The sequence below is a fragment of the Geotrypetes seraphini genome, chromosome 12, assembly GCF_902459505.1.
Source record: "Geotrypetes seraphini chromosome 12, aGeoSer1.1, whole genome shotgun sequence".
Taxonomy (NCBI): Eukaryota; Metazoa; Chordata; class Amphibia; order Gymnophiona; family Dermophiidae; genus Geotrypetes; species Geotrypetes seraphini.
This window is the reverse complement of record NC_047095.1, coordinates 86,539,131-86,566,419: the sequence shown is the minus strand read 5'-3', so window position 1 is coordinate 86,566,419 and position 27,289 is coordinate 86,539,131. Positions and strand designations below refer to the sequence as shown.

The following is a 27,289-nucleotide window of genomic DNA, read 5'->3' as shown; positions in this document are numbered from 1 at the left end:
CAGAAATCAACCAGGCATATGTTGCAAAGGTTGGGAGACTATTTATGAATTGGAGTAAAGCTAAGTTGACCACATCAAAATAATAATCTTTTTGTAAATTCTGAATGGCTTCCTTAGTTCATAGTATGAAAGCATGGACAATGTACTGTATGTGTACGTACACTCACCTATACATAAACACACACATATTTCATATACATGTTGGGGTAAGGAAAGAATCAAGGAGAGGATAAAGATAAATTTCAAAGCCATATCATAGAAACATGACGGCAGATAAAGTCCAAATGGCCCATCCAGTCTGCCCATCCGCAGTAACCATTATCTCTTTCTCTCGCCGAGAGATCCCACGTGCCCATCCCAGGTAACAGTGTTTTAGCCATGTAGGTATAATTTTGTAAAGGTTGCTTTTCATGTAAATTCTGTTTTACATGTGGAAAAGGTATTTAATAAAATTGTGTTGGGTTTTTTTGTGCAAATGAGTGCATGGAGCATTACAGCAACAATGCAAAGCAGGGGCGGAGTTGGGATGTAAGCATGCATTTTATAAAATATGTGAGTACTTACATATAAAATATGCAGATATTACCAGAAGGCCAACACACAATAAAATGTAATAAACTTTAAAAAATCTTTAAAGATATGTTTGTTTAAGCAAGCATATAGAGCTGAATAGACTGTCTTTGAATTTTTTTGGGGGGGGGTTTATTTAATTTTTTTATATTCATTTTATATTTTAGGTTTCTTTTATGCATGTTAGTTTTTATGCTGCCAAGAATAGTTGATTGTGTATCACATAAATTTATGAAATCAATATTTACACCAGTTTTGGAGTAATTGCAAATATGTGCATTGGCATTTATGATCTACAAGAGCTGATTTTGGGAGCTTAATGCCCGATATTCAAAATGATTTAGCCAGCTGCTGACTGGTTAAATCACTTGGTCAGGACTAGCCACTAATATTCAGTGGGACTTAAACGGCTAAATGCTGCTGAATATCGTGGTTAGCAGCGAACACAAAGCCTTGGGGGCGTTCTGGGGGCAAAGTCAACACTTGGATACTTACATGCTGATATTCAGTCCTTTAGCAGCCAGAGTTAGCACATAAATGAGACCACATAAAAGTCTGTACTATCTGTGGCCCTCTTTTACTAAGCCATGGTATAGGTTTTTACTATGGGCTGGAGCACTAAGGTCTCCTTTTACGAAGGCGCATTAGGGCCTTAAAGCGCGGAATAGCGCACGCTAAAATGCCCTGCACGCTAGCCGCTACCGCCTCCTCTTGAGCAGGCAGTAGTTTTTCGGCTAGCGCGTGCTAATCCGGTGCGTGCGCTAAAAACACTAGCGCACCTTCGTAAAAGGAGCCCTAAATGTTTCAACGCTGCTCCGACGCTCATAGGAAGTTTCTGAGCGTCGGAGCAGCGTCAGAGCATTTAGCGCTCAGGGCCGCAGTAGAAACCTATACCGCAGCTTAGTAAAAGGGGGATTTATGTGCTAATCCCTGGCTGCTAAACTGCTGAATATGGATTTTTTTTATTTTTTACATTACATTTCAAATACTGTGTTTATTGAAAAAATGTTTTTTTCAAACACAACAGAACAGGTAATACAAATACGATTTAAGCGGATATGTGTTAGCTGGCTCAAAAAATAACTGCGTGGTGTAATGGTTCGAGCTATAGCCTCAGTACCCTGAGATTGTGGGTTCAAACCCCGTGCTGCTCCTTGTTACCCTGGGCAAGTCACATAATCCTCCACTGCCCCAGGTACATTAAATAGTTGTGAGTCTGACGTGACAAATAGGGAAAATGCATGAGTACCTGATTTGTGACCCATTCTGAGCTCCTTTAGGAGGCCAGGCTAAAAACTCAAATAAATAAATAATTAAAGCTGTATCCTAGACAGGACCTGGCTTTGAATATCTGGGAATAATTCTGCCAGCAGTGAGCAAAATGCTCACCACCACCACCAGATAAATATTAACCCCTTCTTTTATAAAGGCATTATTTTATAAAGGCATATATACACCTGCGCTTGCTTTTATAAAATATAAGCTCCCCCTCCCCCAATATAGATTCGGCAGGACTTAGCTGGCTGGGAATGGCTTGTAGCTGGCTAAGTCCCATATGGCTGGCTATCCAGCCAACTAGCTCTATCTTTGGATGTTAGCCCTAGCCAGTCAATAAAAATCAGCTTCACCGGCTAAGTCCACGATGGTGAATTTTGTGCCAGCTACGAACCCAGTATTGAATATCTGGGATCGCCGCTAACTTTGGGAAGAAACCAGGTTTCAGTATTGGCCCCAAAATGTTCAAAAAAGTATCCTCAAAAACTAAAACATTACCCTAGAATTAAGGAAATTTTGTAATATATTAAATGGAGCCCTCATAATTATTGAGATAACCAAACCATGTCCTTATTATCAAGCAATTATGATAAATAAAGCATCAAGAACTATTATCTAAGCTCCTCTTCCATTATCAAATTCACATTCTATAAAATGTGCAATGTGTAATAACCCCCAAAATCAAAGTAAGTCTAATATGTGTATATGTGGCTTCTAAATAAAACATACTCGATTCAGCGCAGGTAGCAATGTAATTGTCCAGTTTAAAAAAAAAAAACAAAAAATAACTTTGTCTAATCACCAACCTTACAGTCATTGATCTTTGTTGGTTGATTTATCATAATTGTTTCTGATGCTGAAGCCATAAAGTTATGGGTTGGTCATCTCAATAATAATTGCTGAGGGATCCATTTCACATATTAGAAACCTTTCATTACTTCTAGGGCAGGGGTCTCAAAGTCCCTCCTTGAGGGCCACAATCCAGTTGGGTTTTCAGGATTTCCCCAATGAATATGCATGAGATCTATGTGCATGCACTGCTTTTAATGCATATTCATTGGGGAAATCCTGAAAACCCGATTGGATTGCGGCCCTCAAGGAGGGACTTTGAGATCCCTGTTCTAGGGTAATATTTTGGTTTTGAGCATACTTTTTGATCATTTTCCCCCCAATTCTATAATGTCTGCCTAAAGTTACATGCTTACATCAGCGCATCTAGCTGATATAGGTACCTAACTTAATTCAGTAATAGGCTAAAGCTGTGCCGATAATTGGCAAATAATATCTCATAATTAGCATTAATTGGATTAAAAGTTAGGTGTCTAGAGGGGGTATGGCTTGGCAGCGCAACAGAATGGCTGGATAATTGAGAGGCTCCTCACCCTCGGGCATATTTTCATGTATTTAAGCTAGTCTATTTCAACAATCAGAAGTGAAAAGTTATTAAATGGCTTCCTGTAAACAAACGAAGCTGGAAACAGCATCTATGAGACAAACTTGGTTTTTCCTGTTACACATATCTTTTTGGACCCCTGTTAGATTACATAAGTTAGATAGTTCTAGATCTAATAGATGCTGGCACAGTCATCTGGACACAGGGACACTGGATCATCTGTTGTTCTATTGTCCTTTGATACTCAACTTTTGGAAATCAATATGGGGCAGATTAATGCAATACTTGAGTCATCATTTCCGTTAACATATGAGATAGTCACATATGTTACATATTAAACCCCCCATAGATCGCTATAAATGTCATCTCTTCATAATTGTGACTGGAGTAGCAATGCAGATGATAACACAAAATTGGAAGACTTATGATCGTCTTAACTTCTCTTTTTGGTGGGCAAATTTATGCTCCACATATAGGAATGAGAAAATAAATGCAAATTTATTGGGGCATGGTAATGTATTTAAATTGGTTTGGGGCTCATTGACATCTTATATTACATCAGGATAGTTTTTAATGTGGTTAGTTATATGCACATTCAGGGTGGGTAGGAGGGTGGGTGAAAATGTTTATTTATGATGATTAAGTTGGGATAAAATGATTGTGCATAAATACAGTTGTATTTGCTTTCACGCTTTACTGTCTGTTTATTAACCTATACATTGCACTGTTAAATTTTTGAAATTTAATAAAATATTAAAAAAAAAAAAAGTTAGGTTTCTAGCTTGGTAGGCGCCTACTACAAAACAGTAGGTTTCTATTTCAAAGTGTACTGTACAGTTAAAAGTGGGCATGTGCTTGTAGCAGGTTTCCAGGTATCGCTGCATCTTGTCAAAAACCGATGTTTCAGCCACCAGGCTGTGGCTTTCTTCAGGGTATTCTGTGAGGTCTTCAGTTTGTCTTTGTAAATAGTGGGTTCACTGACCTGATTGGGAACAGGACAGTCAGTCCACCAATGTGAATTTTGGCAGGAAAGTCAGTTGGTCAGAAATTTGAATTTGTTGTGACAGTCAGTTGGTTTCTTTTGCCATAGAATGGAAAAGTCTCTGGTGGGTTTAAAGATGTTCTCCCCGTGGAATGGGCATGGTTGGGGGCGGATCGAGAGTGTGTTTTTGAGTTAGGCGCTATTGTGTGCACAACTTAGGTACATGCATGTAGGTCAAGAAAACCCTGGCATGAATATAATGCACCTAAAAGTTAGGATGCCTAGTGATGCCTAACACCACATAGACGTCACTAAGCATGATTCCACATAGTGTCCCTAACTTTTGGACAATCGGGCTTATTGCCACACTAGTGGACACTAAATTTTTAGGCAACATGTACAAAATCAGGCCCTTGGGGGCTGATTCTACAAACAAGCATCCCAATTGTATGTAGCAGTAGGCATCCTACCATCATCTCACAGCCAATTGGGACACACGTTTAAAAAAAATTAAGGTGGGGAAGGACGCCTACATTATAGGCATATGTCACGCATCTACGGAGATGCTTAGAGACGCTTATGAACACACAAGGTGTGGCGTGGGCGTGTTCTCCACCGGAAGTGGCCTTGGACATCGGTAAACATCTCTATGCATCTCTGTTAGTGAAACAGATGCCTTAAATGTAGGCATTTAAAATGCTGTCCTACATTCAAGGCATCTGTTAGTAAAAGTAGATGTGATTCTCTACAGGACACCGATTGACACTCGATCAGCAGCCGCTTCTAGGTGGCTGCTTAGATCGACGTCCTTTAGGGAATCAGGCCCTTTGTATTTAAAATTGTTATACAAAAAGCCAACTGGAGATTTGTCTTTATAAAATAGACACCTTTCCAGATTTCTTACTTGGGTATCCTCTTATGAAATCGTAACAAACTGGCATTGAACATTCAAAAATCAAAAACCATGTTTTTCACCTGGAAAGGAAACTTAACACCAATCTCACCATTTATTCTAGACAATACCCCTCTAGAATCTGTATCTAAACTGAAAATTCTTGGAGTAATAATTGACGTAGACTTATCATTTCACAGTCATATTAGTGAAATAGTTAAATCATGCTTCTATAGATTACGCCTTATTCGTTCAATCTCCTCCTTCCTTGACTCTAAATCAATCAACATTCTGGTCCATTCTCTTATCATATCTAAAATTGATTATTATAATTCTCTCTTTATTAACATAACTCAGAAAGAAAAAAGACGACTTCAGATAATCCAAAACACTGCAATAAAATTAATCCATAAAGCGAAAAAATATGACCACGTCACTCCATTATTGATTAAATCACACTTGCTACCCATTTCCCACCAAATTACTTTCAAAATTATACTACTGGTATATAAAACATTGATCTTCAACGAACCACAATTTATCTCAAAAATGATTATTCCATACAACTCCACACGTTCCCTACGATCTTCCTCCTCAAACTTACTATCTATTCCCTCCTTGAAAATTATCGGCACTAGAAGAAATGACATATTTTCCGTTATGGCCCCTACATTATGGAATTCCCTACCAAACTATATAAGAAATGAAAAAGACTTATTATCGTTTAAGAAAATTTTAAAAACTTTTTTATTTCAAGACGCATTTGATATGTGACATGACACTCTTATATTTCTTATGTTTTATTATGACCATCAAATTTACCAATTCCCTTTGTTCCTTATTGTGTTTTCCCTTTTATGTAAATTTCAACAGATATTGTAACTTTTCCCTCCTTTCCTGCCCATTCATGTTAGTCTCTATCTTAATTGTTTTAAGGTTAATGGATTTATATTGGCTGTGTTTTTTTGTTGTTGTTTTTTCCAATTGTTATACTATTTTATACTGTTTGTCTTATGTCTAATTCGTCTAAATTGTACGTGAAACCACCACCTGGTGGCTTTTAAACTGTACATCACTTAGATATTTTTTATAAGCGATTCATCAAATGCTAATAAACTTGAAACTTGACTTTGGGTGTGCAGGTAATGGTGTGTGGACTTAAGCCATTTTTAAGATGTGCTTTGGGAAATTCACTGCTTATTCTTAATATAAGCAGCATAAAGTCTGTTTCACTCCTTGGGATCAATTGGCCACTGTTAGAAATAGCATACTGGGCTTGATGGACCTTAGTCTATCCTAGTATGGGAACTCTTATGTTCTTATGTAAAGCCTTAATGTGTGTAACCTTTAATTGCAGGTTGAGGAGGAGATCTTAAGAGCGTGGCTAGTGCAGGGTTTGTACCTGCATTCAGAATTTTGAAAAGTCTAGCATATGCCATGTTTTAACCCAGGAAATTTGTGTGACTGACATTAGCAATTGTAAAGGTAATCAGCACATTAACGTACATATTTTTTCCTAGGATCATTTCAAAGTGAAAGTACAGAGCTATTTCTGCTTTCAAACACTGTCCAAGCCCACGCATGGGGCCAGATTCTGCAAACGGCGCCCTGATCAGCAGCCGCCTCCAAAAGTGGCACCGATCACCTGCCAATCACGCAACAGCGCCGTTTGCAGAATCACAGCTTGCATCTAACGTAGGTGCCGGTAATGTAGGCCAGGGTTTTAAAGGCCTGCATTACCGGTGCCTGTGTTACTCATGAATCATGTCTTCAGAGGTACGCCTATTGTGACTTTAAGGGCTCCTTTTACAAAGGTGCGTTAGGGCCTTAACGCGCGGAATAGCGCACGCTAAAATGCCACACGCGCTAGCCGCTACCGCCTCCTTTTAAGCAGGCGGTAATTTTTCGGCTAGCGCTAATCTTGTATGTGCGCTAAAAATGCTAGCGCACCATAGTAAAAGGAGCCCTAAGTGCCGCTAGGCACCTCTGTAAACGCGGTTCTGGAGCTCTATCGGTAGGCACCTGTAGGCACCTACATTTTTAAAAAATTAGAGGGGCATAATCAAAAAAAGCGTCTAAGTCCCTTTTTGACCTAAGTCCCTAAACGTTCAACCCAGAAGCAGGGAAAGTGTCCATAACCAAAACAAACGTCCATGTTTTGATTATGGCCTTCTTCTGCCTAAACGCCCAATCTCCACTACGTCTACAAGTACCCCCACAGCATGTCTACACTTTTTAGCCATAATGAAACAAAAACACGCCTAGGCCACAAACGTCCAACAGAAGGGCTTTTAGGCGAAGGAGGAGCCAGTCCTTCGCCTAAAAGCTAGATTCTGTAACCGGTGTCTGTCAAAAACAACACCGGTTACAGAATCCCCCCCCACAACGATCCAGGCAGGAGGGTGCCCAAGCCCTCTTGCCCCGCCGACTCCCCGACACGATCGGGGCAAGAGGGAGCTCAAGCCCTCTTGCCCCCCCGACTCCCCGACACAATCGGGGCAAGAGGGAGCTCAAGCCCTCTTGCCCCCCCGACTCCCCGACACAATCGGGGCAAGAGGGAGCCCAAGCCCTCTTGCCCCGCTGACTCCCCAACTCCCCGACAATATCGGGCCAGGAGGGAGCCCAAGCCCTCCTGGCCCTGGCGACCCCCCCCCCCCCCGCTAGTTGTTCGGGCCAGGAGAGAGCCCAAGTCCTCCTGGCCCTGGCAACCCCCCCCGCTAGTTTTTCGGGCCAGGAGGGAGCCCAAACCCGCCTGTCCGGCAGGCAGCCAACGACGGAATGAGGCCGGATTGGCCCATCCGTCCCAAAGCCCCGCCTACTGGTGGGGCCTAAGGCGCCTAGGCCAATCAGAATAGGCCCGGGAGCCTTAGGCCCCTCCTGGGGATGGGGCCTTGGGCACATGGTCGGGTTGGGCCCATGTGCCTCAGGCCCCGCCCCCAGGAGGGGCCTAAGGCTCCCGGGTCTATTCTGATTGGCCCAGGCGCCTTAGGCCCCACCATTAGGCCCTGCTGTTCGTGCCAGCCTTGGCTCTCTTCTGATGTCATTTCCTGGTGAGCATCTCAAGAGGTATGCAAGGGGTGGGGGTGGGGGCACGACATGGTGAGGAAGAACAGGGGGCATATGGCGCGGTGATGCCGGGCACTACTCTCCCTCCCTACACCACTGCTACTACTGAAAAGGTGAAAGCAAAATCAAAAACTAAACAATGCTTAAAGGTGCCCTTTTGCTATGCTTCATTAGGTGCTAATGCATGCCTAATGCAACTAAAAATGGAGTATTGGTGGACGTGCTAAGGCATTTTAAGGTAACTCTGAAATGTGCATGCACTTAGAACCAGATTCTATAAACAACGTCTAAGTATGCCTACGTTGTAGGTTCCATTTGGCATCGTTGTCAATCAACTGCTAGGCACCGCTTATTAAATCCTGCCTAGCGGTGCCTAGCTGTGCATAGGCATCCTAGATGTAGGCATATATTAGATCAGGTTTTACTTGGCCTAATTTACCGGGGCCTAACTCGGATGCCTAGCAAACCACATCTATTCTCCACCCCTAACCATGTCTACTTTTCAGGTAGGCATCACTAGGCGTCATAAGAATTTGGCACGGACACTTAATTGCTTATTTTAATTATTTTTTGACTGGCTGAAAACTGGAGCACTCAATTACTGTGCCAGTTAAGTAAATTTTTAAAAATGTTGAGCGAATTCCAAAGTTAAGCATTGCCATGTAAGGACTTGAAGCATGCACGGATGTGTGTGATGTCATCCGTGCATGCTCAGAGGCCCGCCAAATGCAGCTGGAGCTCGTCAGGGCTTTCCAAAAGAGGACATGTTCAGGTATTTTCCAGACATCTGATAACCCTAGCTTAGGCACCGTTTATAGAATCTAGCCCATACTGCTTGCAAAATGGGTGGCGGTAAGTGCTCATGCAGTAATTTATAAAAATAGCCCATGCACTAATTGCAGAATTAGTGCATGGACATTAATACAAACAAATAGAAAATAGGCCATTTTATGGCTGCAGTAAAAATGGCCTTAGGGTGTGGGAGAGACCCACATAAGGGCCACATTTTGCCACAGCTTAATAAAAGGATCCCTTAACAATCAATCCTAGCAAATGCTGCTTTATTGCTGTCTCTCTTTCCTAGCTGCCAAATCTAACTACCATAAGCAAAATGTGAAAAATTGGTTTTTAATCAAATCCTCATTTCTACACGAGTGGTGGGAAGTCTCAGTATTGCAAAGGCCAAATATCTGTATTCTGCATGCTTTGATACCTCTTCTGAGAGCAAGGAAAAATATTGTGACAGTAAGCTTTCGAGAACTCACATGTCTCTTCTTCAGGTATTTTGTTTTCGGTGGGGGAGGAGGGGGTTCCTCTGAAATGTGTTATTGCTTACAAAGACCACAGGCAGTCCCTATGCAATGACTAACACAGATCCTTGTACTGTCCCAGTATAGAGGGTCCTGCAGAGAAGCAGGAGAGAGAGAATGAAGAATCCAACCGCTCGCGAGAAGCATGAGGTGGCAGAGTGTCGTTCGTTGTGACTGCGCCCGACAGATGGTTCTATGGGCATCCCTGGCGTTAAGCTTCCATGGTTGGGCTTCTGCCACCGCCAGCGCAGCAGCAGCATCTGAGCAACATGAGGACTCCTCCCCTAGCCAGCCACCTCTGGACTGGTTACTCACAGACCGTGGACCGTTCTACCGTGCTCAGGAATATGCTGACTTCATGGAGAGGTATCGGCAAGGTTTCACCACCAGGTACAGAATCTACAGGTGAGTAGGAGCAGATGAAGATATTTGCTATAAACTCAATTTTTCCCAAACTGCCCTGCAATGACAAAAGGAAGCAAGTGCTTCAATAAGGATAAGCACTTGGGCTCTATAAATGACGTTTAAAGTTAGGCGCCTAGATCGGTGCACCTAGCCAAAACAGGTGCCTAACTTGATTTTCATAATTGTCTTAATCAGTGCTGATAAATTTTTTTTTAAAGTTAAAAAATAGTTAGCTAGTAAGGGCCTGATTCTATAAACAGCAAGTAGCAGCAACTGCATTGTAGGCGCCGCTCGGCGTGGTTATCAGTCAACCACAAGGCGCTGTTTATTGAATCTTGCCTAACGGTGCCTAGGCTTGCTTAGGCGTCATTCGGCATCCAAGAGGTAAGTTTTACCAGGCCTAATTTACCGGTTCCTAACTTGGATGCCTAGTGATGCCTAAGTCAACCATGCCTAATCTGCGCCCCTAACCATGCCTACTTTTCAGATAGGCACCATAAGGTGTCGGAAGGTGTCTCCACTTAGGCATTGCTAAGCATGTGCGGAATTCCGTACCTAACTTTTAATTTTATTATTTTGTAATCAGTTATTCAATTAACTTCAATGGCGTGGTCAATTATCACACCACTTAAGCTAATTGATTGAATATAGATTAGGCATGGGTTTTAGTTAGGCATCCCTAGGCGGCCTCAATTACAGCATCTAGTGGCGCCTAACTAGGGCACCCTTTATAAAATCAATCCTTAAGCGCCTAACGCATTAGGCGCCAACCACTTCGACATAGGCTTCTATCCCGAGGCACCTACCAGCAAATAAGTGTGGTTAGGGAATGGATTCAGGGCGGATTTTGGATACGGTTCGACTTAGGTACCAGTAGGTTCCTAAAGTAGGTGCACTTATTTAGGTCAAGAAAACCTGGACCTAAATGGCAGTGCACCTAAGGATTCAACGCCTACCGGCATCTAAGACTACTTAGGCACCACTAGGTGTGATTTTATGAATGATGCCTAGCGGATGATTGGCAATCGTACTCAATGGCACCTAGGAGTTAAGCACCATTTATAGAATCAGGACCAAACTTCCTTTTACCATTGCAGAGCACAAAACACCCAAATACTTGCTTTGGTGAATTTCAAAGTATTTCTGGTTACCCATAGCAATGTAAAAGGATGGCGGGGGGAGGGGGGCAAGGCAAATGAAGGAATGGAGAATGTTGAAGAAATTAAGATTGTGACCAAGCTTCACTTGCTCTTTTATATGTTTTCCCAGGAGAAGATGTCATGATTGATCTCATTTTGCATCATTTATGATTCTAGCTGTAAAATTAGTGATAGCACCTAAGTGGAGGGAGAAAGCCTCCCCCACACACACATAAAAGATTAGTGATTCATGTTGGGGAAGGTACTGGAAAGGGAAAGGTTTGCAGCAACACTGGATGATCACGAGGAAAATTGGTATCAGATCTAGGATCCCTTAGTTTATTTCTGGAGATCTCTGGCACTTGCACCCATTGAATTTTTGTCATTATAAGATAGATCAATGCTTTACATGGGTTCTTTTCCTTTTTTTGCCCATTTGTATTTCTGGTAATCAGATTCTCATGTGTGTCTCAAGCTCAGAGGTGTACCTCTGGAACTCCTCCCATGCTTTAGGTTTCTTCTCTCTTTTCTTTCTTCCCTTGGAATCCTGGATAGTTAAGGCTTGACCTACTTGTAACCCACCCCTTGGGTTTTTTTCTTTCCCAATAATTCATTGACTTATGTTTTTATTTTTCCTTTCACACTCCCTCATCTACATGATGCACCAAATGTTTGTTCTGTTTTAGCTTTATTTCACTTTGTTGCTGTGTTGAAGCTAGTGGTAATGGTTTTGTTGGTTTACATGATCTTTGGTTTCCTAATTCCTATGTCTTTTGTTCCCATCTTTTAGGGTCTTTGATACATAGTTGTTTGAGTTTTTTTGTTTGTTTTGCTCTTATTCATAGCTTTCTGCTGGTAAAACCAATACATTTATGATGCTTTTGTTATAATGTCATTCTTATATGCCATTGTATGATTTGCTTTTATATACCATGGTTATTTCTCTTGTCAATGTATGCTAAGACCCTATAATTTGTATGCAATATTCAATTCAAATTTTCCAAGTTCTAAAAAAATAATGTGGGCATGCTGAGAGGAAGAGACTTAGGGATGTTGATATTTAAAAAAAGATTTATCAGGTTAACTTTGGAGGTTGTTTACTAAAAGTGCAGAACTAACATTGCTATCACATTGTCACGCCACCAACCCATAGGCATAAGCCGAGTCTCTAGTACCAAGATCCACTGCTCACTTAAAAAGGTGTGCTGAGTTTCCAGAAACATAATCTATCAACCAAAGTTCCACTATGGTCCCCAGTACTCCTCAAGCAACAGCCCTTCAGTGGTCAACCTTCCTCATGCAGAAGTCCATCCACAAGGTCATAGTACTCCTCAAACAAAGGTCCATCTTTCTCGGTTAGGGTGAGCTCAGAGCTTTCATGGCCCAGTCTTTGTCACTTTCTTCCAGGTTTGGGATAGGGAGGTTAATGCATCCCACATCCCCCCTTCCCCTTGATGGCTAACAGAGACCTCTTGTCCCACCCCACCCCTTTATTCCAACCTAAGCTATTGACCAGGTCCATGCATTTGAGAGATTAATATTTCTATTCAAACAGTTCTGAGCAATCCTATCTCACTCTCAGTATTCAGAGGATAAAGTAAGGACAATCCCAAGGGTTTGGACCCCTTTCCCCTGCCACATAGCTCTCTCTGCTAAACTACAACCTCCTAAAGAGGGTTTTGATCCCCACCTCAACTGAACAGATGGGCCAGTGGACTAACTCCAAACCCCAGGGATACCTATACTGGGAATTGCCTCCCTCCAGGGCTCGCATGTCTTGTGATAGGACAGCAAACTAATATAACTCTTAGAAAAATAGCCAATAAAATTCTGAAAATGCCACCACTTCATAATTGGCTGAAACACCTGTTCCCTTGGATAAGAAGTCAGAAAAATATATATAAATAAATCACTGGACCAAAAAGAAGGCTTTGTAGTAATGGACATCAGTATGAGCCTTTTATCCCTCAACGAAAGCCTCTGGCTCAAGCAAAATCTCAAAGGTGACTAGCACCAGACCATAAGTCTAGGTGAGAATTGCCTCATACATCATATAGTCCATGAAAAAATTGATAAGCCAGTAAGTAGAAATGCTCTCCCAATGAAAAAATTAAGACTTGTACACCAAGGGAAAAGGATGAAAAAGGCACATAAATACAAAAACTCCCTGAAAAAACCTCATAAATAACACACAACAGCGTGGCAGATTTCAAAAATAAATGGGATATTCATGTGGGATCTCTAATGAGGTAAGGGCAGGAGGTTGGTGAGCAACTCATGGGGGAAGGGTCACTGGAGTGGGCAGACTTGATGGGCTTTGGCCCTTTTCTGCCGTCATTTTTCTATGTTTCTATGTGATAACACTATTAACATGCACTGTTAATAAATAATCCTCTTAAGTTTTAACAAGATCTATTCTTTCCTTTCAAAATTTGGGGCTCTCAAGGGATTAATATTCAAGCTTAACAGGGAAGAAGATAATCCTACCTGCTTAAACCCCACTCAGCAGGAGTTTAACCATACAGTGCTGCTGAATATCCCCTCTGACCTCCATGGCACTGGCAAAGAGGCACCAAGCATATTCATTGCCAGTGCCTACATAGCCAACTGGGCAGATAGTCCTGTCTTTATCTGTTTAGCTTTGTGGGTACCAGCACTAACATAGTAACATAGCAAATGACAGCAGATAAAGACCCGAATGGTCCATCCAGTCTGCCCAACCGTACCCTCTCTTTAAATTAGTGATTTAATTTAAATTGTCCTTTTTCCTAGCTATTTCTGGGCCAGAAATCCAAAGCTCTGCCACTGAGCTTAGTTCCATCTACTGAAGCCTCCGTCAAAGCTCACTCCAGCCCATCTAAACCATCCTAGCCATCGAAGTCCTCCTCAGTCCATCCTCAACCAAATGGCCAAATATGGACACAGACCATGCAAGTCTGCCCAGTACTGACCTTAGTTCTTCAATATATGCCATTATTTTCTGATTAAAGAGCCTTTGTGTTCATCCCATGCTTTTTTGAACTCCATTACTACTTCATTTTTTAACTTTTTCATCTCCACCACTTTCCTCAGGAGCACATTCCAGGCATTAACCACTCTCTCCGTAAAGAAGAATTTCCTAACGTTACTCTTGAGAGTACCACCGCTCAACTTCAAATGATGTCCTTTGGTTTTACCATTTTCTTTTCGCTGCAAAAGACTTTGTTCTACGTTAATACTTTTTCAAGTATTTGAACGTCTAAATCATATCTCCCTTGTCCCTTCTTTCCTCTAAGGTATACATATTCAGGGCTTCCAGGCTCTCCTCATACATCTTTTGGCACAAAACCTCCTACCATTTTCATCGCCTTCCTCTGCATCGTTTCAAGTCTTCTTATGTCCTTTGCCAGATATGGTCTCCAAAACTGAACACAATACTCCAAGTGGGGCCTCACCAATGACCTGTACAGGGGCATCAACATCTTCTTTCTTCTACTGGTCACAGCTCTCTCTTTACAGCCTAGCATCCTACTGGCTTCAGCCACCGCCTTGTCACAGTGTTTCTTTGCCTTTAGATCTTCAGACACTATCGCCCCAAGGTCCTTCTCCCCATCCATATACAGTATATCAGCCGCTCACTTCCCAGCACATAAAGCTCCTTCCAATTTCTAATCTCCAAATACTTTACTCTGTTTTTCTTTGCATTGAATTTTGGTTGCCAGACCATTCCTCTAACTTTTGCAGATCCTATTCATGTTTTTCATTCCCTCCTTGGTGTTTACTCTTACAATCTCGGTACCATCCGCAAAAAAGCAAATCTTTCCTTCTAACCCTTCAGAAGTGTCGCTCACAAACGTACTGAACAGGATCATCCCAAGTACCGAACCTTGAGGGACTCTACTACTCATCTTTCCTTCCTCCAAGCAAATTCCATTAACCACCACACTCTGGCATCTCTCTGTCAACCAGTTACTAATCCAGTTCACCACTTATTTATTTATTTATTTATTTATGTAGTCGAATTTCTAGCCCATCTTCTCAGAACAGCCCAGAATGGGTTACAACTTTACATACACTGTGGGTTTAAAAGTTTTCATACACTTTGGGTCCTAACTTCAGCCTGTCAAGTTTGTTCAAAAGCCTCCTTTGAGGAACCATATCAAAAGCTTTGCTGAAATCTAAGTAAATTACATCTAGCATATGTCCTTGATCTAATTCTCTGGTCACCAAATCAAAAGATTAAATCAGGTTCATTTGGCACAATTTACCTTTAGTAAAACCATGTTGCCTCGAATCCTATAACCCATTAGATGGTAGGAATTTCACTATCCTTTCTTTCAGCAACACTTCCATTATTATAACTGAAGTGAGGCTTACTGGATCTCATCCGGTCCCATTGCTTTGTCCACCTTCAATTTTTCAAGTTGTTCATAAACATTTTCCTCTGTGAACTGCATGGAATCTACTCCATTTTTTGTGTGTAACTTTGCTAGACAATCATGGCCCTTCTCCAGGATTTTCTTCTGTGAACACAGAACAGAAGTATTCATTTAGCATGTTTGCTTTTTCCTCATCACTCTCCACATATTGGTTCATAGCATCTTTTAGTTTCGCAATTCCATTTTTCATCTTCCTTCTTTTTTACATTTTTTTTACTGAATATCAGTTGGCACCTGCCCAACTTCCAGGTTGACTGCTGACCTGGATATTCAATGTTAGGGTCTGGACATGGCCCTGGTATTGAATATCTGAATTAGATTCAGCCCATGGCAGTCGGCAGCTTTAAAACTGCTGATTGCTACAGATTGAATATCCAGGGGCAAATGGATAGCTTTTGTCTGGACATCTTAGTGTCCGGCCCAATGTTATCTCAGTAAGTGGAGGATGGCTATGAGGAGTTATGGAGACATGCTGAAAAGCTAACCAGATAGAGCCAATATTCAGTACCATTTCTGTAATTTTTTCCAGTTAAGCTGGACCGCATTCATGGTTATCACCAGGTTGCTCAGATAATTTCAAGGCAGAATATTCAGCAATCCATCTTGACTAGTCTGAATATCCAGTTAAAGTTAACCAAATATCTTACCACTATTAACTTGAGGTTATTTATTTGTGTCATGTGTTGATAGCGCACAGCTAAGGTTTTATTAAGTCAGTTGCCATGATGCTTGGCCATCAGGGAAGCAGTATTATGTTTCCACAGATGCTTCTGCCTTGGGATATTTGCAGCCTCTCCAGAGAAGCTGTTGTGACGGAGAAAGGAGAGGAAGGAAGAGTCCCAGTGGAGGAGATAGGTGACATGTGTCTCTTTGGTCTATGAGAGCTCAGGCAGCGATAAGACTCTGAAAGGGACAGCAGTGCACAATCTAAACAGCCCACACACACTGCTGTTCTTGTTTTATATCCAGCTAGGACAAGAAATAATAATTCTTTGAAATGATTTGTTATTATGTTTCTGCATTTTTAAAGTATTGTTTAATACTAGGAAATGGTTCCCACCATTTACCCACAGACTGGGCCCAGGGCAGGTTGCAGCAGTAGTATCAGTTTTCCTTATCACATACCTTTAGAGCTTCTCCGTAAGGCCAGCTTCTAGATCTTTCTCTGTGTCTATCTTTCTGTGTATGTGTTATTACCACATGTCAGTGTTGTATACAGCAGAATTCATAGATTTGAAGGAATCTGACAAGAGACATGATGTAAATATTTCTGCTAAAGCCCTGGGAACTGGCTCATTTCACAAAAGCCACTTGATCTGGGATTTGAACCAGACCACTGACCTAGAAGAGAAAGGCTATACAAAGCTGCAGGGCCATTCCTTGAGCCTAGGTGAGGAGAAAGCTCATGTTTCTGTGCCTTGTCTCCTGAAATGGCGTGATAGGTTGCCAGAAGATGGAAAGAGATAATAAATTTGGATAAATTACCAAGAATAAGTGATGGTGTGCACGTGACAAGAAATGAATGGTACATTGCTATGTGAGGTGAAACAAAGTGATGAGATGTGGCAGGACAAATGGTGGTCATTAATCCACAGAAAAGGAAAAAGTAGTATGGTGATGAAAACTCCTGAGAAGTGGAAAATAGTGATACCAGTAAGAATGATGAAGCAAAAAGTGAACTGATGAACAGAAGGCATGTTAATTTTTATGTTTTAAAAATACCACTTTTATTTTTTTCAATATATTACTGATCAAAATAATGTATAAGGCCATGATATTATTTAGTTCACTCTTCTCTACACCTCATATAGCAATTTACCATTCATTTTTTTGTCACTTGTGGACCATCACTTATTCTTGGTAATTTATCCAAATCTTTCCATCTTCTAGGGCTCATTAGGACCCCTGAGGAAGGCATTTTTAGCTTTGCTGAAACATGGCTCATGTCAGGTCACTTGAAATTTTATACGTCATTTGGCTTGCATTTTATTCTGTGGATCATTTATGACTATATATATCCTTTGTGTAGTGCTTTTATGCTATTTGGACACTTATTAAATTAACTGGTACATCCAATCTCCTATTTCACAATTTTTGCTGTTTTTCTGCTTCACTTATCTTGTGGAATCCTTTGGTGCCATATACATTTTGTTGTTTTGTCTGCTAGGTTGCCAGCCAATCTTGGTTGTAATGCTGGTGCAATGCTGCTGTTTGTAATGTGTCTACAGGGAGAAGACACCAGCTCACGTCATACAAGTTTCCATCAACCACAGATTTAATGACTTCCTGTTATTTCGTACCTGGATTCTGGCTTGGAAATTAAATACACTAGACATGAAAGATGTAATACCCATGAGTCAATCCATCCAGCTCTTACTATTACCATTAGACACTTATGTGGCACCCCGTTCAGGATGTCTCTTGATTTGAAGCCCACCTGGCTGGGATCCCATTTGGGCAGGCTCTGTTGGTTCCTGAATGCTTAGCATCTGATGCCACTATCTGAGTTAGTGGGTATGATTTCTCTCCCTTCTACCCCCACCCCTCCTAAAAAAATAAGTATAATTGTGAACAAGGCTGGCTGGCAAAATTTAAAAGTTTATTCAACTTATATAGATTAAACTCCTTCAATTATTACCATCCAGAAGCAGCAAAAATCTCATATGTATTCCAACAGAACATTGGATAACTATTTAGATAACTTGAGGTACTAATCCCAACACAGTAGGGTTGTCCAGAAAAATCTAAAGTTGGATAAACCGTGCTCATTGAAGTTTTTCCCAGGAATTTGATTGTGCTTGATCAGAAAATAATTTTAAAAATTTTTTTAAAGCCCATCCTGGGGTCGCTCAAAGCCATTGATTATAGAAAGCTTTGTTTATCTTAAAATTTGCTATTATTTGCTTAATGGACCAAATTTTTGATATTACAGCTATAAATTTTATGTTTTCACACTCAGCAAAAAGAATCTAGCAGTATTTTATTAAATGTACCTTCAATGTCTGCACTTTGTTGTGGAAAATAGCATACTTCGCTAATAGCTAAACATATACACTTTGGTGTAGTCATCTACCAATGGTGTTCCAAACATTCAAAGTCTATGATGCTGTTCCACTCCTTGCAACAAGGCCTTATGCTGCACTGGATCTGTGGTGATGCCAGTTATCAGTTTAACACCTCGCTCAGCTGTGTCATTAACCACCTTCACTGTATTGACAAACTGTTCAACAATATAGAAGTTTGGATCTTCAGATCACCTGTCCACTAGCTTTACCAATCATTCATTGGTAATACCAACAGTGTGAAACAGGAAGTATGATTCAGATCCAACCAAGTGTCCCATTGACAAGCTGTGGTTTACCTGCTTGAAAACTGGCTTTCCCTAATGAAACTTTTCAGGTACTGCTGTGTTCAACAGCTTTGAAGCAATGTTATGTTTGACACTGTCAGTGATTAAATCATGTTTGCTGAAAAGTGCGAATGGTACAACTTCTTCTGTCAGGTACCATCAGTGGTTAGATAATGTCTTCAATATGATGTCAGCGACTTCACGATCAACTGATTTGTAATCATGCATATCATAGAAAAACTGCAGATCAAGAATGGGTGCGTCTTGTGCTCTGCACCCCCTCATTCACAGTTGTACATAAAGGAGCTCCAGAAAATGGTTGAATCACTCCAGTTTCACAATCATCTCCTTGTCATAAAGAAGTTGACTGGAAAACATGAACATTTTTGTTCCATATATGTTGCAGGTCATCCAGCATGCTTGATGATTCGCTTCCGTCTTCATGAAATGTACACCATGAGGATGTGCTGCTCCAAGAATCATAAATCTGTTTTCAATGCACTCATGATAGTCATCATGTGGTAGAAGTCTTGAGTCATTCATTGCTTGTCAGAACTGCAGTCAGTTCCTTGACAACCTTGTTTCTAGGGTCCACTAACCAAGGTTTGTCAACTTACAGTGTCAGAAGTTTCATATCCTGCTTGAAAGCAGTTCATTTTCTGGCCCTGTAGCATTACCAAACAGACCCTTCCATACTGCCTCAATAATTACTTCAAAGATATGATGCCTGCAGGCCAAATACTGTAGAAGAGCTTCTTCCCAATTTTGTCTTCCAATACTTTTGCAGCACCTTTCTTAATGCCAGTGTTGCTAGCAGTAGTATCGAAGACCAATGCCACTATATTGTCAACCAGCTGCCATAGTTCAAGTAACTTGTAAGATATGTCTGCTTCTGACATGCCTATAGCAACAGATAGGTTTGGAACACTCAGGAGTTTACCTTCTGTGTATTCTAGAGCATAGGCAGCAGAACACTGCTTCGTTTGGAGGGGCCCAGGAGCTCCCGAGTCTCCCACCTACCTCCTCCCGGCATCGTGCAGCTTCCACAAGCAGGCCTGCCCCCAGAAGTAGAATGAAGGGTTCCGGGACAGGCCTGCTGTCTGAAACTGTGCGGCGGCTGTGCGGTAGACTCCCAACGGGACTTAAACAAGCAAGTCACCTGGGAGAAGGGTGGTAGGGGCAGGCAAAAACAGAAGAAGAAAACAAAAAATGAGAATTTTTGGGTAGGCCATGGCCCCTGTGGCCTCCCCCGTTCCGACGCCTATGTTCTAGAGCACCAGATTAGAGAATGACACGGTGACAAAATTCATCACCGTTCCCGTCCCCGCGGATAACCGCGGGAAATAATCCCATGTCATTTTCTAGTGTCTATTTCAACCTCAGTCCTTCTACACCAGCGTTCTTCAAAGCAAAGCTTGTGGGTCATTAGTTGTGGCCATTCATACTCTGATTCTTCCCTCTCTCCTTAAAGAATGACATGAAGATGGTTTCCCGCGGTTATCCGTTGGGACAGGAACGGTGATTAATTTTGTCACCGTGTCATTCTCTACACCAGATACAAGCACAGAAAGTCATATGTGAGACTTTCCAAGATGATCATTAATCATTTTACCATATCAGTGAAAAGCAGTATAGCATAGAAGATTCTCTCATACAGTGGCAATAACACCTTCAGCAATGTTTTATCTGTTAGACATTCTACAGCGGTGCGTAGTTTGTTGGGAGATGTCAAAGTTCCTGAGGTCACCATTGCCAGACTTAATTACACCCAAACTTTCTTAGTCATATGAGGGGCTGCTGAGAAATTTCTCAGTCCAACCAAGAAGAGAATGAGGTGGAGCCATGAAACTTACAAGTTTTATTCCACACTTTTCTTGACATTTTTTGGTTCATTTCATATCATTGAAAGCAAAAAGTGTCAAGAACAGTATGGAATAACTTGGGAGTTTTTTTGGCTTCACATCATTCTCTTCTTGGTTGGGCTGAGAACTTTTCAGCAGCGCCTTGTAACTCAAGGCAAGTTACTTTCAGGTACAGTAGGCATTTTTCTGTCCCTGGAGGGCTTACAATTTAAAATTTGCATCTGAGGCAATGGAGGGCTAAGTTACTTGTTCTAGAGGTCAAGGAGCATCAGTGCGAATTGGACCCTGGCTTCCCTGATTCTCCGTCTGCTGCTCTGTTAGGTACAGCTAAAACAGATAATGCCTAATGTTTGGTAACTCGACAGAAAATTAAAAGGTAGCAGAGTTGAAGCCTGGTGGCCGTTTGGCAGCCTACCTCAATCATTGATAGGCACAGTGGCAGTGGGAGGCGCCCAGGGCGGTGGTAACTCCCTTCGTCCGCTTCTCTGCTCCCTCCAGCTTCACATGCTCCCCTTCTCTTCCTCCATGCCTGTTTAGCTCCCCAGGGTGAGCAGCATCTCTAATTTGCTGCCCACGCCAGCACTGACTTTCCCTTTGACGTCACTTCCTAGTTGCGGGACCTGGAAGTAATGTCAGAGGGAAGCGCCGAGGCTGGCACAAGCAGCAGGTTGGAGCCACTGCTCGCCAGTGAAGAGCTAGAGGTACGGTGATGGGGAATTGAAGGCACGTTCATGGTGGGGGGAGGAATGGGAAGGAGCTGGGGGGAGTGGAGAGGAGGAGAGATGCTGGCATCCCTACCAAGACGGCACTCGGTGTAGTTTGCCTCCTGCCCCCCACCCCTTACTTCACCACTAATCTAATCTAATACTTGGCTTTATATACCAAGACTTCAATCCAGGAAAGCTCGTCTCGGTTTACAGTAGTTAGTTTAGGCCAATAAGGACTGAAGAGAAAGAAAAAAAAAAAAAAACGAGAGGAAATTAATTACCAAAGTGCTTAGTGAACAGAATAGTTTTCAAAGACTTACGAAAAAAAGGAAGAGAGACAGAACTTCTTAAAAAGAGTGGAAGATTAAAGTTGAGGAAACTTGAAGGTCAAAGAATGGCCAAAGATCTTGGTTCCTTTGATACCTTTCCTAGAAGGACATGATAATTTGAGTTGTTGGTCACCCCTTGCGAAAGAGAATCTATAAAGATTCCAGGATAGCAGAACGAGAGGAGTGAAAATGCCATGAAGAATTTTGAAAAATAACACAAGCATATTTCAACTGGATTCTGAAATACACAGGAAGCCAATGAAGACTATGAAGCAGCGGTGTCACATGATCAAACTTGTGCTTCCCGAAAATTAGTCTGGCAGTTGTATTCTGGACCAGTTGCAGTCTAGAAAGACAGGTTTTTGTAATGCTAAGATAAATGACATTACAATAGTCAAGATGAGATAAAATAATTGACTGAACTAGAATAGAGAAGTGGTGTTGATGAAAGAGGTGGCTTACCTTCCTCAACATACGCAAATTGAAAAAGCATTTCCTGATGACAGAGTTAATCTGATCCTTGAAAGAAAGCAAGGAGCAACTAGATAGGTACATTAATTTATGGTTGCTAGTAGCCTCAGAATTTCTGTTACAATGCTAAGCATTACTGTTCATTGGCCAATAGGAAGATGCTGGACTGGGGAACTAGGGTTGACTGAGAGCCAAATGTTAAAGTATCTGCTTATAGTTCCAAAATACTGTAAATACTATTCTGTTCAATATGTTGTATCATTTTGCTATGCATTATTTTATGTGTGTGATAGTCTGAGGGCTGTTCTTGATATATGTTGCGCATGAATAATTAGGACAAAAATTATTGTCTGGACTAAACTATCGCTGGTATTAAGCTGATGTTTGGCTTTCTGTAGGCAATCCAGAACCCAGCATGCCTCACAAATTGTACTTTTATTGATGTTCTTTCAATCAAAATAAGTTAGAAAAAAATCCACTACAGGCTTAAAATGTTTACTTGTAGTGCCTTAGGCCCATAAAATGGCATAAAATCATCTTTTTGATTTGAGTGGGGGAGGTGTGGGGATGAAAATTAAGACTGAGGGGATGTGAATGAAAAATGTGCTTTACTGTGGGGATGGTGAAGAGACAGGGATGAAAAAGCAGGGAAGGGGATGAATCTTTGTCCCCGCGGTCACTCTCTAGTTAGGAGAGATACTGGATGGAAGAGCATCTGGTAGATGGGGAAATCAAGGGAGAGAACAAGAATTAGGGCCCCTCGTTAATTTCTGCCCTGGACCCCAGCATGTCTAACAACAGCCATGCTAGCAGGCTCAACTCCCTCTTTGAAATATTTAAGAATACATGAGAAGTTGGTACACTCTCAAGGAACAGAAAATGATGTTATATTAGGGGTTACAGGTAGGGTTACCAGATTTTCAATTCGGAAAATCCAGACCCCTTAGACCCGCCCCAGGTCCACCCAGTTCCACCCATCCCCGCCCCATCATGCCCTAGTCCCGCACCCAATCCTGCCCTAGCCACGCCCCAGCCACTCCTCCTGCTGCCCGACAGCGATTTTAATTTGAGGGAGGCTTTTCAAAACCCAAAGTGCAGGGTTTTGAAAAGCCGTCTGGACCCCTGGACATGTCCTCAAAAGTAGGATATGAGCAGGGTAATCTGGACGTCTGGTAACCCTAGTTACAGGACTATCAATGCAGCACATGGCCTCTCAAAATTTCCATCAGCCTCTCCTAAAGATGGCCCTATACTCAGAGCAACTTATAACATTAATTACAATCATAGGGACTTTCTGAAAGAAAAACACACTCCTAGGTATAGTCTTGCAGTGCTTAATTCTTATGTCTTCAGGAAAGTGCATCTTTAGTTCCTTCAACCTCTCTATAGATGGTTTCTAGTGCAGGCAATTCATCGTTTTGGCAGTCATCCTTTGAATAATGCGACTTTCAGAAGTGGACAGTATATGCAATCTGGGAGTCTCATAAGTAATAGAATTCACACTTTAACATTTATATTTTTTAAAAAATGTATATTTCTTAGATAAGTCACTTGTAAGACTGTGATCTCTTGAGATAGCTGGCCAGAGGTAGGACACACTGTTTCTCTGGTATCCAGAATAACCTAAAAGCACAGTATTTTTGCTGTTTGTATGTGCATGTGACACATGTTTATGATTAACCAGAAAGTCAAACCTATAGGTGGATCTCAAGGGCCGGAGCTTTGCTGACTTCTAACTGCAGTCATGCTGACTTCCAGCATCTGGAAACTCATTATGAGGGAAATTATCAGGGGAAATGAGATGCACGTTGTTGACTGATATGCTAATGGAGTGGTTCTGAAACCTATCCTGGAGGACCCCCAGCCGGTCAGGTTTTCAAGATATCCCTAATGAATATGCATGAGGCAGATTTGCATGCCTGTCACCTCTATTATATGCAAAGCTGCCTCATGCAAATTCATTAGGGATATCTTGAAAACCTGACCGGCTGGAGGTCCCTCAGGACAAATTTAAGATCCACTGTGCTAATGCATGGCAGTCCAAAGGGTCGATATTCAAAGCAATAGGAGAATCCTGGCTGTTTAAGTTGCTTGTGCAGGGCTATCTTAATATCCCTTCTAACCACCTATGCCAAAACCATATAGTTTGTGAACAGTCTGGGGGCAGGGTTAGAGTGGAGCAGAACCTTAGTCAGTTAGCCGCTATTTTCATCAATTATCCAGCTAAGTACTGTAACTGCAAAAGTTATAGCAGCTGTCCTAACTTTATGAGGTGGGTTAACCAAGCACTGATCTGAATATTAATCAGTTACCTTCCAGATCAGCAGACATACCTGGATATTGAATGCTGGAAGTCATGGTTCATAGACAACCCCGTGAAAGACAAAGGTGCGCGCCGACAACTGAGCGCAAGACGGAGGCGTGCGCCGAAGAAAATTACAGTTTTTAGGGGCTCCGACGAGGGGTTTTGTGGGGGAGCCCCCCAGTTTACTTAATAGAGATTGCGCCGGCGTTGTGGGGGGTTTGGGGGGTTGTAAACCTCCACATTTTACTGTAAACTTAATTTTTTCCCTAAAAACAGGGAAAAAGTGAAGTTTTCAGTAAAATGTGGGGGGTTACAACCCCCCACACCCCCCACAACGCGGCGCGATCTCTATTAAGTAAAGTAGGGAGGCTCCCTAACAAAAAACCCCGTCGGAGCCCCTAAAAACTGTAATTTTCTTCGGCGCACGCCTCCATCTTAAGAAGGCCTAATTATGTGATTAATTTGTCAAAAAAAGCAGACTTTACTAATTTTCGAAAAGAACAATAAGACACGGCTTGATGAAGACATTTACCGAGCCAACATTAAAGTTTGCCTGCCTGAAATGCTAAGGTCCTTTCAAAAAAGGTCTTATATCTAACACCATATGGCTTGGGATAGGTAAATAAGTTAGAGCTTCTCGTAATCCTTGATGGTCTATAAAATTCAAAGTGAGGGAACAAATAAATTGGAGACTCTCCTGAAATCAGCTTAAAACAAATACAAGAAAACGTAAATAGTATTCTTGCTTCCAACGCTAGCCAATGCAATAATCGATAATATGGACTAATGTGGTCGTTTTTCTTCAGACCAAATAACAATTGAACCGCAGCATTTGGACTATTCTCAATCTTCTTAAAATCTCTGCTGACCGAAGTGGGCAGACCTCAGTTATGGAGGGCGAGGTTTCGCTGAGCCCTTTGGGGCCTGGAGTTCCTCTGCATCCCAGGATGATGTCGGGGACGCCTACAGCAGCACAGGAAGCGCCGGAGTTGATGTCTTCGTCGGCGCTACAGGTTTCACCTCTGACCCCGGATGGAAGTTTCAACTTGCCGACTTCCTTACGGTCGGCACTAGTGGCTGGAGGACCCGGAATTCGGAGTGAAGTAGGGATTGAGGAGGTGAAGCCGTCGGTGGAGTCTCCTAGAATATCCCTCCCTGCTCTTCTGATTAAACCAGCAGTGATAGACATCTGGAACGCATTAGAAAATCTACATAAGGTATGCTTCCAGTTTGTTGCCTCAGTACAAATTACTAATATCCAATTTAAAACTTTTGAAGAGAAATTTCGACAACAGTCTGTTAGAATGGACAAATTGGTGGCAGAAGTGAAGGTTTCTACTAACTTACAATTGAAAGATAAGATTTTATTCTCTAGGAAAATAGAAAACTTGGAGAATGCAAATAGAAATTTGAATTTGAGATTTCTGAACTTTCCTGTCTCTAAATTTCAATCACCTAGGGATTTATTTCATTCATTCTTAAGTTTGGTTCTGAAATTTCCAGAAAATAATATGCCACCGTTACATAAACTATATTACTTGAATGTTCCAAAAGAGAATAAAGAAAAAGGTGATGCATTACCAGGAGAATTGGATCTCACTGGTATTCTGGAGACATCTCAAGAGGAAACTAAAGTTAGAGCCACTATATTGGTAACTTTTGGTTTTCTTCAAGATAAAGAAGCAATTCTTCGCTTATTCTATAGGACTGATAATGTTGGAGTTTATGGATTCAAAATTTCAATTTTTCCTGATGTATCTAAGTAGACGCAAGCCAGACGTAAGAAATTTCTGGCTTATCGTCAACCTGTTTTGAATTTAGGAGCAACCTTTCAGTTACGTTTTCCTTGTAAATGTTGCATTACATATCAAACTAAGAGATATATATTTTTATGAACCTAATCAGTTACAATTTTTTCTTGAAGATAAAGCAACTACAAGAATTCCAGAGACTTCCATGGAAATTGCCAATCAGGCTATTAATTGACTCCAACTGAGCTCTGTAATTTGGTTTAATCTAGAATTATTTCCTGAAATCCAACTTCCCTTGGAAGTGATTGATTTTCTCTCTATATAATGTGGACTTTAGTTATAGTCATTAGTTTGGAATTATCTTATAATTTTACTATTTGTTTCCTTTTTAAATTGTTATATTCCCTTTCAAGTATTGTTAACTTGTAAAAGAACATAAATAAAAAAAATTAAATTAAAAATAAAAATAAAAAATTTTAATTGAGTCAGATTGGGGTCTTTATCTACCGTCATCTACTATGTTACTATGTTTCTAAGTTACTAAATAATCACTTAGCAGTCACTTAACTGAGTCCTTTCCAGCTTGGATCATTTGGAGGGGTTGGGGGTGGGTGGGTTGAGTGAAGGAATAGCCTAAAAACTAGTGCAGTGTGCTGAGAACCTGGGGAACAGGGTTTGATTCCCACCACAGCTCCTTGAGACCCTGAACAAGTCACTTAACCCTCAATTGCCCAAGGGACAGAACCTAGATTATGAGCCCAACAGTAACAGAAAAAGTACCTGCATATAGTATATGTATACTAATTTGATTATACCCACAGAAAGGCAGTATATCAAATCAGTGACCCTTATACCTATGTTAATTGGGGTAAATAGGTGGCTCTTTGTTTATTAGGCATTTTCTTAATTTTTTCAACGTGTATGTTTTATTTTGTGATACCTGGTCTTTTGCTATTGTAATTTATTTGTGCGCATTTTTTTTGTGGAAAGCTGAAAGATAAATGGTTCAAACTAATCAATTAATACATGATAAAAATGCATGTTCTCCTGTGAAGCACTATACTA

At 41.3% G+C, this 27,289-nt stretch overlaps 1 protein-coding gene across 5 annotated transcripts in view; it reads left to right on the top strand.

The window, feature by feature from the left end:
* BRINP2 (BMP/retinoic acid inducible neural specific 2) overlaps window positions 1–27,289 on the top strand; it is a 160,054-nt gene that overhangs the window by 71,779 nt on the left and 60,986 nt on the right. For 2 of the 5 annotated variants that reach the window (XM_033915286.1, XM_033915288.1), the window contains one exon: window positions 9,576–9,893. In XM_033915286.1, coding sequence (XP_033771177.1) covers window positions 9,634–9,893 — 260 coding nt within the window. In that variant the 5' untranslated portion in view covers window positions 9,576–9,633. Of the gene's footprint in view, window positions 1–9,570; window positions 9,894–27,289 lie in introns of all 5 variants that reach the window. The other 3 variants (XM_033915285.1, XM_033915287.1, XM_033915289.1) reach the window with 2 other exon arrangements.